Source organism: Limulus polyphemus, unplaced genomic scaffold (assembly GCF_000517525.1).
Source record: "Limulus polyphemus unplaced genomic scaffold, Limulus_polyphemus-2.1.2 Scaffold5317, whole genome shotgun sequence".
NCBI classification, from domain to species: Eukaryota; Metazoa; Arthropoda; class Merostomata; order Xiphosura; family Limulidae; genus Limulus; species Limulus polyphemus.
The window spans coordinates 45802-59324 of NW_013670927.1; the positions used below are offsets into that span (position 1 = coordinate 45802).

Genomic DNA, 13523 nt, shown 5'->3' on the forward strand with positions numbered 1-13523 from the left:
ATCTGGACATTAAAGATTTTGTATGTGAAATTTCAAAATTTTCTGATGTATAAAAGTATTTTTAATCATAAAATGAATATTACTTTGCATGTTAGATATGCAACATGCAAAAAGAAAAAAAAAGACAAGAGAAAAACATTGCTTTAAAAACCTTAAGACTTAATAAAAAAAAAAATTGATATTTTGCATATAAAAAGCATTATAATGTTTACTGATAAGCTGCCAAATTTCGTTAACATTCATTTACTAATTTAAAAGTTATAGCATGAAAACTATAACAAGCACAAATTGGTTACGAGGTCAGTTCCAGGGACCGAGCCCGGGTTGTAAAAGTTAAAACCAATAGAGAAACAAAGTTTTAATTTACCAAATAACATATTAATACCATGCTCACAGTAGAGATTATTGGTTATTTTGATTACAGAGTGAAAGTTACTATTGCCAAGTTCAGATCAAGTAGCTAAAGGAGTTATTTTAAAGTACTTATGCTTTAGTTAGAAAGCCAGTTAAAGTACAATAGTTATATGACATAATATGCTTTGTGCATGTTATTAAAATTATTTAATGTAATAGTATCTTCATTACACAAAAGTAGGCTGAAGTTTCATCAGTAGGCTGACAGCAAAAAACAAGAGGTCAAATGCAAATACTAAATTTCTTGTTTTTTATGCTTATTTTTTAATTTATTGTTATAAAAGTAACTAAAAAGTAAAACTTAGCTTATATAAGGTAAGATAATTATATAATGTAAATTTAGCTATGCATTTGCTGAGTGTTTTAAAGCTTGTATTGCAAAACTATTAGTTACACATGATTGAAAAGGTAATAAACAATAAACTTAAGTAGAAACAGATATATACTTACAAGCCTTAAGCTATTTAGGACTATTGTAGTTTTATATTACAACGTGTAGTCATTTTGGAAATTAAAAAGTGGTAATTTATATTTAGTTTGTATTTTTTTGTAATGGTTACAAGGTTGGTCAATTAACCATGTCCATATATAATTGAGATAGAGAAAATAACCAAAATATAAAGTGTTACTGAAATAAAATGTTTGATACTTGTTCAGGAGGTTTTAGATGTTCTTGCAACTGAAATATGTAAGCTTTTAAAATGAATTAAGTATTTTTAATCGTAGCATTTTAACCATGCACCAGTAGTAGCCAATACTCCACATGTTTGCACGCAAGTCTTTAGTAAAAAACACTCAAAAAAATTTTATCTTTTGTTTACAAAAAATTTGTAACTCTTACAAAAAGTTTGCCAAATTTCATGAAGATACATGTGCCACATTAAAAGTTAGTGGGGATACTTACATGGCTATCTGGTGGTTACAAGGTTGGTCAAAATGACCGAACCTATAAGGACAGAGTTAGTAGGCTATTAAAAAAATTCTTACCAGTAATAGAAACTTAGTTTAATAGTTAAACAATACTATATTTCAGGAATAGTGATTATTTATAACTATGCCTGCTAAAAACATAAGTCTTATCTTCCTTAATCTATTAAAGTTGCATTACTTTAAATGTTTACAAATAGTAACTACAATAATGAACTGGAGCATGCTATTACCATTGTTAGAAAATAAAGACAGCAAAGTGACATAAATAGCAACCATAATACATCTGCTACTAGTAGTAACGAAAATATCCCATTCTTATACCAGTGAATTTAGATGCTGGATGATAAAATCTACAAAAGTAAAACACTTGAGCAATAGCCATACATATTATATCAATCAGCACATGCAATAGCCTATTCCATACCTATTATATCAACCTTATTTGATAAATCTATCACCTGAATAACTAACCATTATATAATTTTTATGTTTAACCATAGTGATAAAGATGTTCCCATAATAGATGAATAAATAACATAACACAATTATTCAATAGAATACCTTGATCCCCCCATAATCTTCTCTGATACTGACAACATCTTTGTCTCTTGTCTTGGAAAACAGGTCATATATTTCTTCCTTGTGTATCTATGCTCAAAAGTAAAAATGTGTTGTTAGTAACAACTGTATGAAGTAAGTTGTGAACTGATCAGAAACTTAGCTGAGAAAGAAAAACATGGTGACCACATTGTTTACAGTTTTTTTTTTTACTCTGACTTTTAAATCACAGGTAGAATTCCAGATTTTATAAAAGTGGTGCACACATACACAAATAACACACAAAAAATTTAAACTTTTTATTATAATTCTGAATAACTAACACCACTTTACTCTAGTTATACAGTGTAGTAAAACCTTCAGACTGTTGTGCTATAGAAAAAAATTTTGAATATAGATATTGAAACTTGAAAGAACGAAATAAAATGTTGCATTTCCATTTACAAAAAAGAGCATTTGTTCTAACTTACCATAAAATATAATGATCAAATTATATAGTTAAGCAACGTGGTTTGTTTGTTTGTGTGTGTGCTTGCAAGTTTTGTGATAAAGGATGTATCACAATTTTCCCATGTTTGTGGCCGTTTTAAGAAAGTGGTTTTCAAATTTGAGCAATTGTCTGAAAAATCTCTGTTTATGTTGGTTGGTTATTCATTGTTCTTGTTAATAATACTTGAAAGCACTTTTGTAACTAAATCAGCTGAGGATGATAAAGTAAGTTTAGTTCAATGGCAAATTTTTTTGAACTATGTATTTCAACTTGAATAAAGAAAGGGTGAAAATAAATTGAAGAACATACTAAGACAGAAATCATGCACTTTGTGTATAACAACTGGGAAAAATATAACACTTCTGTTAAAGTAATAATGGGAACAAAAAAATGGTAAATGATACAGTCAAAAGCTTGAAGCATTCACTTAAGTACATGTGAAGTAGATAAATGCTTGACATTAAAACCCAATTTAGGTCAAATTTTACAATCATATGCTATATTACATATCTAAACATTTACTTGTACATATTGTTAATTTGAAATTACATACTAGACTAATTAAAAAGTCAGGAGCTACATTTGCAGTCTAATATGTTTTATAACAAATTGTTGGTTCTGTTGCTTTGTCGACTTTTTGCATTTAACACTGCAACAGTTATATTTCATTTTCACTACATATAAACATTTCATATAGAATTTTGACTGTCATCATGTACCGATGTAGACGAATTCTGGTATTAAATGGAAGGCTTCGTGAGCAGTAACTTTTCACAGATAAAACATCTTCAATGCAAGATTAAGTCAATGGACCGTTTAAGAGATGTTAAAAAAAAGAGAGAACAAGCATGATTTTTAAACACAAGTTATAACTTCACAAGTTTTCTCTGTATGTTATGTCACTAGAATGGTTTTTTGTATACATTACAATAAAACCAATTGTAAAAAACAAAACATATACAAGTTTATTATATATTTTCAAATGTACAACTCATAATACGTTTTTATGTATGCATCCACGGTATTCAGTTCCACTTACCATGCACTTCTACATAAACATTTAGAAATCAACTGATATATATATATATATATACTCTTTTATAATTACATTTTTATAGGAATATTGTCAGCTATAACTCACTTCAAGAAAACAAACTTTTATCAAAAATTCACTCTCTGTCCTTTTGTAGATTCCTTCAAAGATGTCACAAATTGCTCGGGGAATTATTCCCTTCTTGGATTCATCATCTTCAGCAGAAATGCTATAGGCTGTTCCCATTGAGTAAGTTTTCCCAGAACCAGTTTGACCATATGCTAACACTGTAACATTATATCCTATAAGAGTAGAAATAAAACACTATAATTGATCTGAGTGAGTACTACCTAGACAATCAAACCAGAACAACTTTTGAGTACATGCAAGATCTGAGTGAGTACTACCTAGCCAATCAAACCAGAACAACTTTTGAGTACATGCAAGTGGGAAGTAGAAACTGACCCCAGGCTCAGATAAACACAACAAATAAATTTACTAAATTTTTCTCAATGTTATACATATAAGAAATAAAATGTAAAAACAATGATATAAACAAGTCTGTCATAAGTCTAGTAGTATAACATCTTTCTTATCTAAACGTTTCTCATTTAACTTTAACAAACTAGATTAAACAAAATCCAAATAATCTTTCACTGGATGCAACTCAGAAATCAAAAGATGTATGGAAGAAAAGTTTCAGATATTTGTGCAAACTTACACTAGAGCTATCAGCACACGGCTCTCTTTAATTTTGAACTGACAGACTAGAGATAGAGCAGCTAGTCAATAGCACCCACTCTTATGTAATCTAATAGTGGGATTTGACTAGGTTTATATAGCACATCCAGAATAATGAAGTTCTGCATAACATTACTTTCATATTTAAGTTAAAAACACTCTTATTTGAAAGGAAAGATATTTCTCGAAAACAAAAATTTATGAATAATTTCAGCAGACCTTGCACTGACAGCTAGAACTCAGGCACACGACAGAAAATACTCATTACCAATAATTGTTAGCAGGCTGCCGTGTTAATTACTAAATTGTGCTTTCCCTGGATTTAAGTATGAATAGTAATCCCTTCCTTTATCCTACGACAATTATATACAATTCTTAAAAAACCTCAATAAGCTGAATAAAGAAGGTAATGTTAAAATAGACTAAAAAGCATACGAGAAAAACTCACCTATAAATAGGTTGTCTATCAATTTCTTGACCACCTTTGTGTAAACTTCCTCCTGAGTGTTTTCTGGAGAAAAAACATGGTCAAATGTGAAGGCCTTATCTTTTCCAACAACAAGTTGTGGCTCTCCAGGAACAAAATAAAGGCAGGACTGACATCCTTCAACTATTTCCTTACTCACTAGTGGACGACTTCTTAATGCTACCCTAACAGGAATGATTTTCTCCTCCGACATATTCCTCTTTCCTGTGCTCAACTGAAAAAAGGAATTTCAGTTGTTCAATGTGTATAACAAGCAATAGAATAAATACATAAAATTAAAAAAATTTAACAACTTTTTCTTTATATTGTACATGCTATCACAAGAGAGGCCAAAAGTTTAATTACTGCTTAAAAAACTCTCAATGCCTCGGTATATCATTTCTACTGCCATTTCAAATAACTACTGAATGAAACTGCTTGAAACTTGAGAAAAACTTTCTACAATATCTTATTTTTATATGTGTTGTTTGTAAAAAGTCACAGTTTTCAAAAGTAGAAAAGGTTTCACTGTAGTATATTTTTTAAGAAACAGAAATGTTAACTTTTATAACAGATTTTTATGGTTTCCATAGTTCTTGTCAAGCTATCCATTAAAGTTTTTACTATACAAAACTGTAAATTTTATTTTATTCAAAGAACACTACACACTATTTCACTGTGTTTATGATCATTGGCATATAATAAAAATAACTTTTTTTTTTACCACACTGTTCCAGGCAGAAAATTGTGAGGAGCACAACCCAATGGGAGAGAAAATGGTTGAACAGTGATCCAAACCACAACATGTGGGGATAAGATAAGGGATTCCAATCATATCTACACCAGCAGAACACTGCCTTACTCCACGGTCCACTACCTCAGCAGCTTGGAACTGGAAAGTGGTAAGGCCTCTCTTACTCTACTGGAAGAAAGAGGGGAAAAACTGTAGGAGAGTCCAGAGGAAAGTTCATGCCAGAGACAGTGCAATGGGTGACCACGAAACCCTGTTTTGAAAACCAGATCAAACCTGATTTATTCAATCTAAGGAATGGCAGAGATGGACAGCAATCCCCTTCTGCTTTACCCATGAAGTCCATGGGTGAGTTTGGTCCAGAACAACCATACTTAAGAATCAATATATCACAAGGAATAACCCACAAACGATCTTGTGGAACACCACATTTCTAGCATATTACAGAACAGTGTGTGTTTAATGGCCATGGAAGAAAAGAAATGAAATAAAATCAACATGGCCTTTCAGTGCAGATTTGAGTACCAAACTAAGTGAAGTATACCTAGCCAGGCACCACTTGCCACAGAGCAGGATCCAAATTAAAACATGGGATAGGCCCCTGCAAAAGATAAATAATGAAAAATAAAGAAAACTTACACAGTTATAGTCTCACTGAGATCTGAAGAATGGCAACAGGTGGAAGAGGATAACAAGATGAGGAGAAAACAGCAACACGATGCAGATAGTATGACATGAAAATATGCAGAGTGGTCCACATACCCACTTGAAGAATTTCCTCCAATGGATGACACGGATGAGGTGCCAGGAAGTGAACACCCAAAATAATTGATGGGAAGGAGATAAGGAAGAATAAGTCATTCGAATTAAAAGCTGAACACAAATGGTAAAGGTGGAAGGAGAATTGCCAAGGGATGCATAGACAAACAGTTATAACAGAAGGAACCATGCAAGCGATATAACAACAAAGAGCACGATTGGGACATAGAAATCTATCCAGATCTGACCAGGAATAGAGGTGGGAAATGGAAAGAAGGGTAATTGGTGAGAAGGAGGAATTACTCCCCCTGTAGCTGCCAAAGTCTTGGAAGGGAAGGATCAATCCAGATAAAGGAAGAGATAGGAGGAATGATACAGAGTACAAGAAACGTCGATGACAAAGAAATCTGACCAATAACATCCACAGACCAAAAGGAGGAGGGAATATGCTTTATGTGATAACTGAAATATGGAACAAGAAGACAAAGGCTCAAAAGGAGGTAAAATATGGCAGTGAAGCACTACCTTTACATCCAAATCTGGAAGAGCTGCACACCGCAGAGGGCAATTAGTCCAGAAGGAACATAACAGGAGGGAGAAGGTGTGGGAATAAAAATTTTACAGTTATGGGGAAGACAAAAGGTGTGGGAGAAGGCTGCCAAATAACCCGCAGTTGTGGAGACCAAAGACCCCTGATCAAATAACCAAGTCCCTTGTTGATGATCTGCATTGGTGGTTGGACAAGGCTCACACTTCAGTAGGGGTTCCGCTTCTTCTCCCTTGTCTGGATTTATATCTTGTCACATACACACTTCATGACTGGGGGCCATGGGTCGAGCACCAAGTTGCTTGTGGTCTATGTCAATATCCAGGATCTACTTGCTGTCCAGTGGGCTTTGGATCATTTTCTTCCCCTTGCCCACAAAAGTCTGGGTATGATCCAGACAATTCTACTGTTATGGCATATGTCAAACACCAGGGAGGCATCTGTTCTTATTCCCTTTGTTCTCGGATGTTGGATATCCTGTTTTGGGCCAGAATGCAAGGTATTCCTCTCCTTGTGTATCTTGTTCTGGGTGCTTTCAATCTTGTTACAGATTGGTATTCCTGCCCAGACAAAATTTATCCTACAGAGTGGTCTTTAGATCTTCAGGTTTTCCTGTGGTTGTGCACTCAGGTAGTTTATCCTACCATACCTAATTTTGATCTGGTCCTTGGTGAGGAAATCCGGTTTATCACAGCGAGTAGCTTCATTGTTGGCACTTTCTGTTTGACATTCTTCCATGGAGGTTTATCAACATAAGTGGAACGTCTTCCGTCATTGGTCTTTGGGCTGGGGGGTTCTCCCCTGCTCGTCATACTGTTCCTGTTATTATGGATATCCTCAAGGGTAATATGAACATCCAAAGGATACCACGCAAGGTGCCATTGACCACAAAGAGTCCACTGAAAGTATCTCATATGAGCATGGCTTATGGGGATAAGTGCCACCACAGAGGACCACACCCCCAAAAGAGACAGAACATCTTGACCAATAAAGGCATTGATGACTGCCAGCTCCATCAAATGGAATTGAAGAGGAGAAGGTTGGGTCCGAGAGAGATGAGTGTTGAACAAAACACCCAAAAGGATAAGATATTAGGTAGGAACAAGGTAGGATTTCTCCGGCTTGATCAACCGACCGACCCGAACAGCTTCAGAAAGAAGCAGATGAGTGTGTTGGGCAGACTCCAGTTGGAATGAGCCAAAAGAAGTCAGTCATCCATGTAATGGTGGAAGCTCAACCCGTGAGTGTGCATAAGACCCGCAAAAGCCTGGACCAACCAAAAAAAGACATACTGGGCTGTAGCAAGCTCGAAAGGATGAGCAAAAAATTGATAAACTACCTCATAATGAACAAACTGAGTAAGAGAGTTCAGTGAAGAAAATGTATGCTTCTGATGAAGACATAAAACAAAAAAACAGCTTTACAGATAGTCTGGAGTTCAGGATTGTTTTATCCTTTTGTAACTATGTGTACTATACACCAACCATCATTATGTAAATTAAAAAATGTAATAAGTTTATTAATATAAAATTATGAATAAATGATTTTTTGTTAGTAAATATTTCAAATATATCAAACTTACTATTCAGTTAGTACAATGCTCCCCAAACAAAGATATGTACAAGATAAAAAAAAAAAACAAGTTGATGGCAGGTGCTGCTGGATATTTGCCTTCCCTTTAGTATTTTATATATATATATAAAAAGGATTGAAGATAGGTGCTGCCAGCAAAGTTTCTTTCCATTAGTCAACAGTACAAAATTAATGACAGTGACTGAAAGTCTTAGCATATTTTCCATAACAGACAGGGTAAAGAAGTTTGGTGGCAATATCTCTTGGATAGTTGGAATAATCAAATATGGTAACAATTATAAACTCCAATTCTGGTTATTTTGTGATAATCAATTTAATGGACTGTTCGAATAATAAAAAACAGTAATAATTGGAAACACTAATTTTGATTAATTGATTTAATCATAATTTAAATTAATCAATTTGTTTACACAACATAAATCAAAGCAATCTTTTCTCTTAGGTAATTGATTAAATGTCTAACTCTAGTACACAGGACTACACTGTTAAAATATTCAGTTCTCAAATGTTAAACTTAACAAAGTTGTCAATAGGCTACTTGTACTTAGTGTTCAGTATTTATTTCCAGGCTACAAATACAATGGTTAAGACAAGTATAGGAGCTAAGTGCTCAAAGTTTATTAGGTGTTATGGGTGCAATGAATTGGTTTTATTTGGGAACTCAGGACTAGTATAGATAGTTTTCCTATGATGTAACACTATTACCCACAATGCCACTGTCCATCAACTTGTATGACAACCTTTTTCAGTGGTGTCAGTCAAATATGCAAAGAAAGTAAGCAAAATATTTTACTGAATTGTACCCTGTGGTAACAGTGAATACTTGTGTTATGTTGGGTTGTACAAATTGTGATACTGGAGATGTCAAATGATGATTTTATAATATTCCAAAGAATATTAAACATCAAGGAGTAAAGTTGTACACAGAAAAGAGGGCATTATGGCTTATGAGGATAAATTGTGAAGGATTTAACAAGCAACTGTCACAACAAAATGTGTTCAGACCATTTTATTAGCATACTGTTACATTTTATTTTCACTTTATGATTTGTACATTTTTCAATAAATGTGCATGCATTTATGTGTGTTGGGGTTTGAAATACAAAAATGCATACTCACTGATTAAAAACCTTGTTTTGAGTAACTCAGATTTTAAAATATACATTTGTATTACAATATGTATTTAGTTTTTATTTGAAGAAAATAATGATTTAAAATCAACAGGTTTTATTCAGAAAATCATTTATATATATATATAAATAAAACAATGGTGGCCTCCGTATATATATAAACACGATATTAAACCAACATACACTCAGCAGATTTCTGAAGATAAAGATGTTAAGAAAGATCATATTAATTGAATCTTTTAAATTTATATATATAATACCCTTTTGTATTATGGTATTGTATGCATATATATTCTTATATAATATGTTTGTTTATGTCTTCATAAATTCTTGTACATATTTGCAGCAATTAAAGCACATTTGTATGTCACATGTCAATACCTATCCAGACTTGGACCAGTGACAGCTAAAGAAGATGCGTCAAAATCTGCTGTCAAATGCTATGAATGAGCTCAAGTGAGACAAAGAAAAAAAAGGGGGTTCAACATAGTGCAACCATAGCCAGAGCACTTCTAGACTTACAAAAAGAACTGCCATGCAATGGCCTACCAGGATCAGAGTTAGTACATTGTGACTTTACATTAAATGGATATTTAGAAGGAGAATTTCCAACCCAGGGGAAAAATCCTAAGCCAGATATGCATTGAGCTACAATATCTCACATCTGAAAACACAGAACTGAAAGAAAAACTGTTCTTTTACGAGAATTTGAAAAGCTGATGCTCGTGTTAATGAAATTAGCACTTAACCTAAGTTTACAGGACCTTGGATATATAGTTAGTTAAAGCATCAACCAGTTGAGCATCCAAGATTTTTAAAGACATGAAGTGCTTGATTTTATTGCCTGATAGAGAGAAACTTCAAATTTCAATGCCAATGGAATTCAGGAAACATTTTGGTGTTACAGTATCTATAGTGACAGACTGTTCTGAGATCTTTATTGAACAACCCTCAAACTTATTAGCAGAGGCAAAGACTTGGTCCAACTACAAGCACCACAACAGAGGAGACAGTGTCATTCCTTTCTAAAGGCTGGGGTGGCAGGGTGACAGACAGAGATATAACAAAGAATTGTGGTCTGTTACAGAAACTTCTGCCTGAGAATATAGTGCTGGTTGACAGAGGATTCAACATTAAAGAAAGGGTTGGGTTGATGTGTGAAAAAGTGAAGATACCAACATTCACAAAGGGGAAAGAAACAGTTGTCACCTGTGGAACTTAATCAAAGCCACAAGGAAAATAGCACATAATTGGATTCATGTGGAACGAGTGATTGGTCTAGTCAGAAATAAGCACACAATACTTCAAAGAATAATACCAATTGAATATTTTCTGTGCAAAAGTGAAACAATACCAACAATTGACAAATTAACTGTACACTGTGCCAAATAAAATTTATATAAATATGCTGTGCCATTTGATTAACAATAATGTACATAGGAAAAACAATTGAAACATAAAACGTGCAGCAAAAAAAAAAGGAATAGGCTCATATCAAGGGGATAAAAAATTCTACCATTAGTCCAAAATATAATCTTTCATCTATATAAATAAACAAGACGTGTGTGTGTGTATCTGTTCCTTATACACTTTCACATTTCTTGATTAATCATCACCAAACTTGACACAGGATGACATCTAATTTCAGAAAAACTACCAATGTTGTATATCCTCCAGCATTAGAATAAACTATGTCACCAATATTGTTAGAATTCTTGAAAAAAGTATGTCTTTCTTTTCAGTATTGGTATTTTATGTATTTTTATTGAACTTTTAATGTTTATTTAAGAAAAAAACAAAAAAAACAGAAATACAATTTCCCATCATTTGTTATGTTTCATCCATCCAATGGATGGGTATTGCAGCTAATTTCTAAATAAAGATGAATTATAATTCATGGAATAACTTGTATTAGGCTACTGGTTAACTCTTGCAAGCAGTGTAGACCCTGATCAGACTGCTCAGAACAAGCAGTCTGATCCAGGTGTACACTGTTTGCCATTCCAATAAAACTTTCTTCAAAAAGCCTTTTATATGACAGATTGACTATTCTGATATTAAACACGGAAGAGTATATTATAGAAAAAAACAAAACAAAAAGGGATTAAATTTGAATCTTTAATTTCTTTTTTCACAAAACATGTAGTAATTTTATATTTGTTCACTATGAAACAGAATTTTCATTGCAATTTCTTAGTTGTCCCCTTTTTCTTGAATGAGGAAGTTTTCTGAATTCTGGACAAAACCAGTTTCCCTTCCGTACCCATTTTATTTTCACCCATTCAAGCTCTTTGATGGGTTGTCTACTGATGTGCAGCACAACTTATGACAACATTGTCTTCATTATAAATTTTATTAAGAGTTCCCCTGAGTCTCAGATCTGTGCACTTGTTGCCTCAAAATTTGGTGAAGTATCCCTAGTTTGATTTATTTCTGATAAAATGTTCATGTTGTTACCAATCAGCTCTGGTAAAAATTCTTGACTTCTCCACCATGTTCTAACAGAAATCTAAATCAATTGCAATGTGCCCTGAGAAAAAGTCCACACTTATCCATACAATGAAATCACAAAACTCCTTTTCACACAACATTAACTGACACTGTACCTGATAGTAATAAACATGCAACATTTTCAAAGACAATTTACCATTGTGATTCTTCAGGCATCCAACAGATTCATATATCTGTGAATCTCTAACAATAAGGGCACTCAATTTCTAATAATTCTCCACAACAATCACAATATCCAACTCTATCAGGTGTCACACCCATGTAGAGATAACTGAGATGAATTAAGAGACCACTGTCCCACTAGGAGAAATTCTTATGCTTTTCCATTATAATGTTGATATACTGTTTCTTGGCATCTTTTTCATGGTCACAAACCCACATTTTTGTTTAGCAGTGAATGATTTTGATGCAGGGTAACAAGTATCTTTGATCATGCTCTTTGATGGGTTATCTACTGATGTGCAGCAAACAGCCTTAACTCAAGAAGTTGTGATCCTTCCACTCCTAAAACTAAACCACTGTTTATTGTTTGCTTGTGCTCTTATATAATTGTCACAGTTTGCACCTTCTTCAGAAGTGACATGTAACCCATCAAAAACTTTGTCACAGTTATTTGTCAAGATACCCTTATTAACAGATGAGCAATCCTAATCATATAACTCTGATAACACTTTGGGGTATTTTTTGTCCAATGCTCTATGTCTAAATTTGTTTGCAAATCCTGGAACTAATGACAATATCACAGGTCTGTTTCCAGAAGCATCAAAGGCCAAAAAAAAAAAAAAGAGTTGACAGTTCTTGTTCTTCTGTGGTACTCATTGATATTGGGAAGCTTCTTCTGCTTAGTATTGGTTGTTTTTGATGACCCACTAATCGCGTTCTTGTTCTTCTCTGGTAGACTCTTTGATATTAGGAAGCTTCTTCTGCTTAATATTGGTTGTTTTTGATGACCCACTAATCTCATTCTTGTTCTTCTGTGGTAGACTCATTGATATTAGGAAGCTTCTTCTGCTTGATGTTGGTTGTTTTTGATGACCCTCAAATTGCATTCTTGTTCTTCTGTGGTAGACTCATTGATATTAGGAAGCTTCTTCTGCTTAATGTTGGTTGTTTTTGATGACCCACTAATTCATCTGCTCCATCAGGAAATGTCCTATTATTGGTAATAGTCACATCAGTGGTAGTAACTTCATCAAGGGCTTCACTGTTTCCCTTCTCAAAAACTGAGTAGAATATAACTTCATTGAAGCACGTCCCTTATGTTTCGGTCCCCTTTTAGCACAACATGTACTGCAGGTCCTGCACCATTCTTCCACATCTTGCCTCATACCTATCCAGTAAAATCTCTGTCGTAGGTGACTCAATGTCTTCTTAACTCCGAGATGTCCTCCTGTTAAACTATCATGGAATTGACGCAGAACAGCTTCCTTTAACTTTCTCAGTCTAACCGGTTGCCAGGTCGTCACTTTCCCATCTGCAGTTTCCCATCTCTGGAGAAGAATACAATCTTCAAGCTTCAACTGGTCCCATTGTGCCCAATAGTTCTTTGTCACAGGGCTTAAGCTAGATACTTTCTCCCAAGCAGGGAGCAAAACACTTA

General features: G+C 33.8%; 1 protein-coding gene across 1 annotated transcript in view; it reads right to left on the reverse strand.

The window, feature by feature from the left end:
- Positions 1-13523, reverse strand: part of LOC106472422 (chromosome-associated kinesin KIF4-like) — a 62772-nt gene that overhangs the window by 45383 nt on the left and 3866 nt on the right. The window contains 3 exon segments of the mRNA XM_022400995.1: positions 1906-1992; positions 3534-3727; positions 4615-4867. Of these exon segments, the coding sequence (XP_022256703.1) occupies positions 1906-1992; positions 3534-3727; positions 4615-4846 (513 nt within the window). The 5' untranslated portion in view covers positions 4847-4867.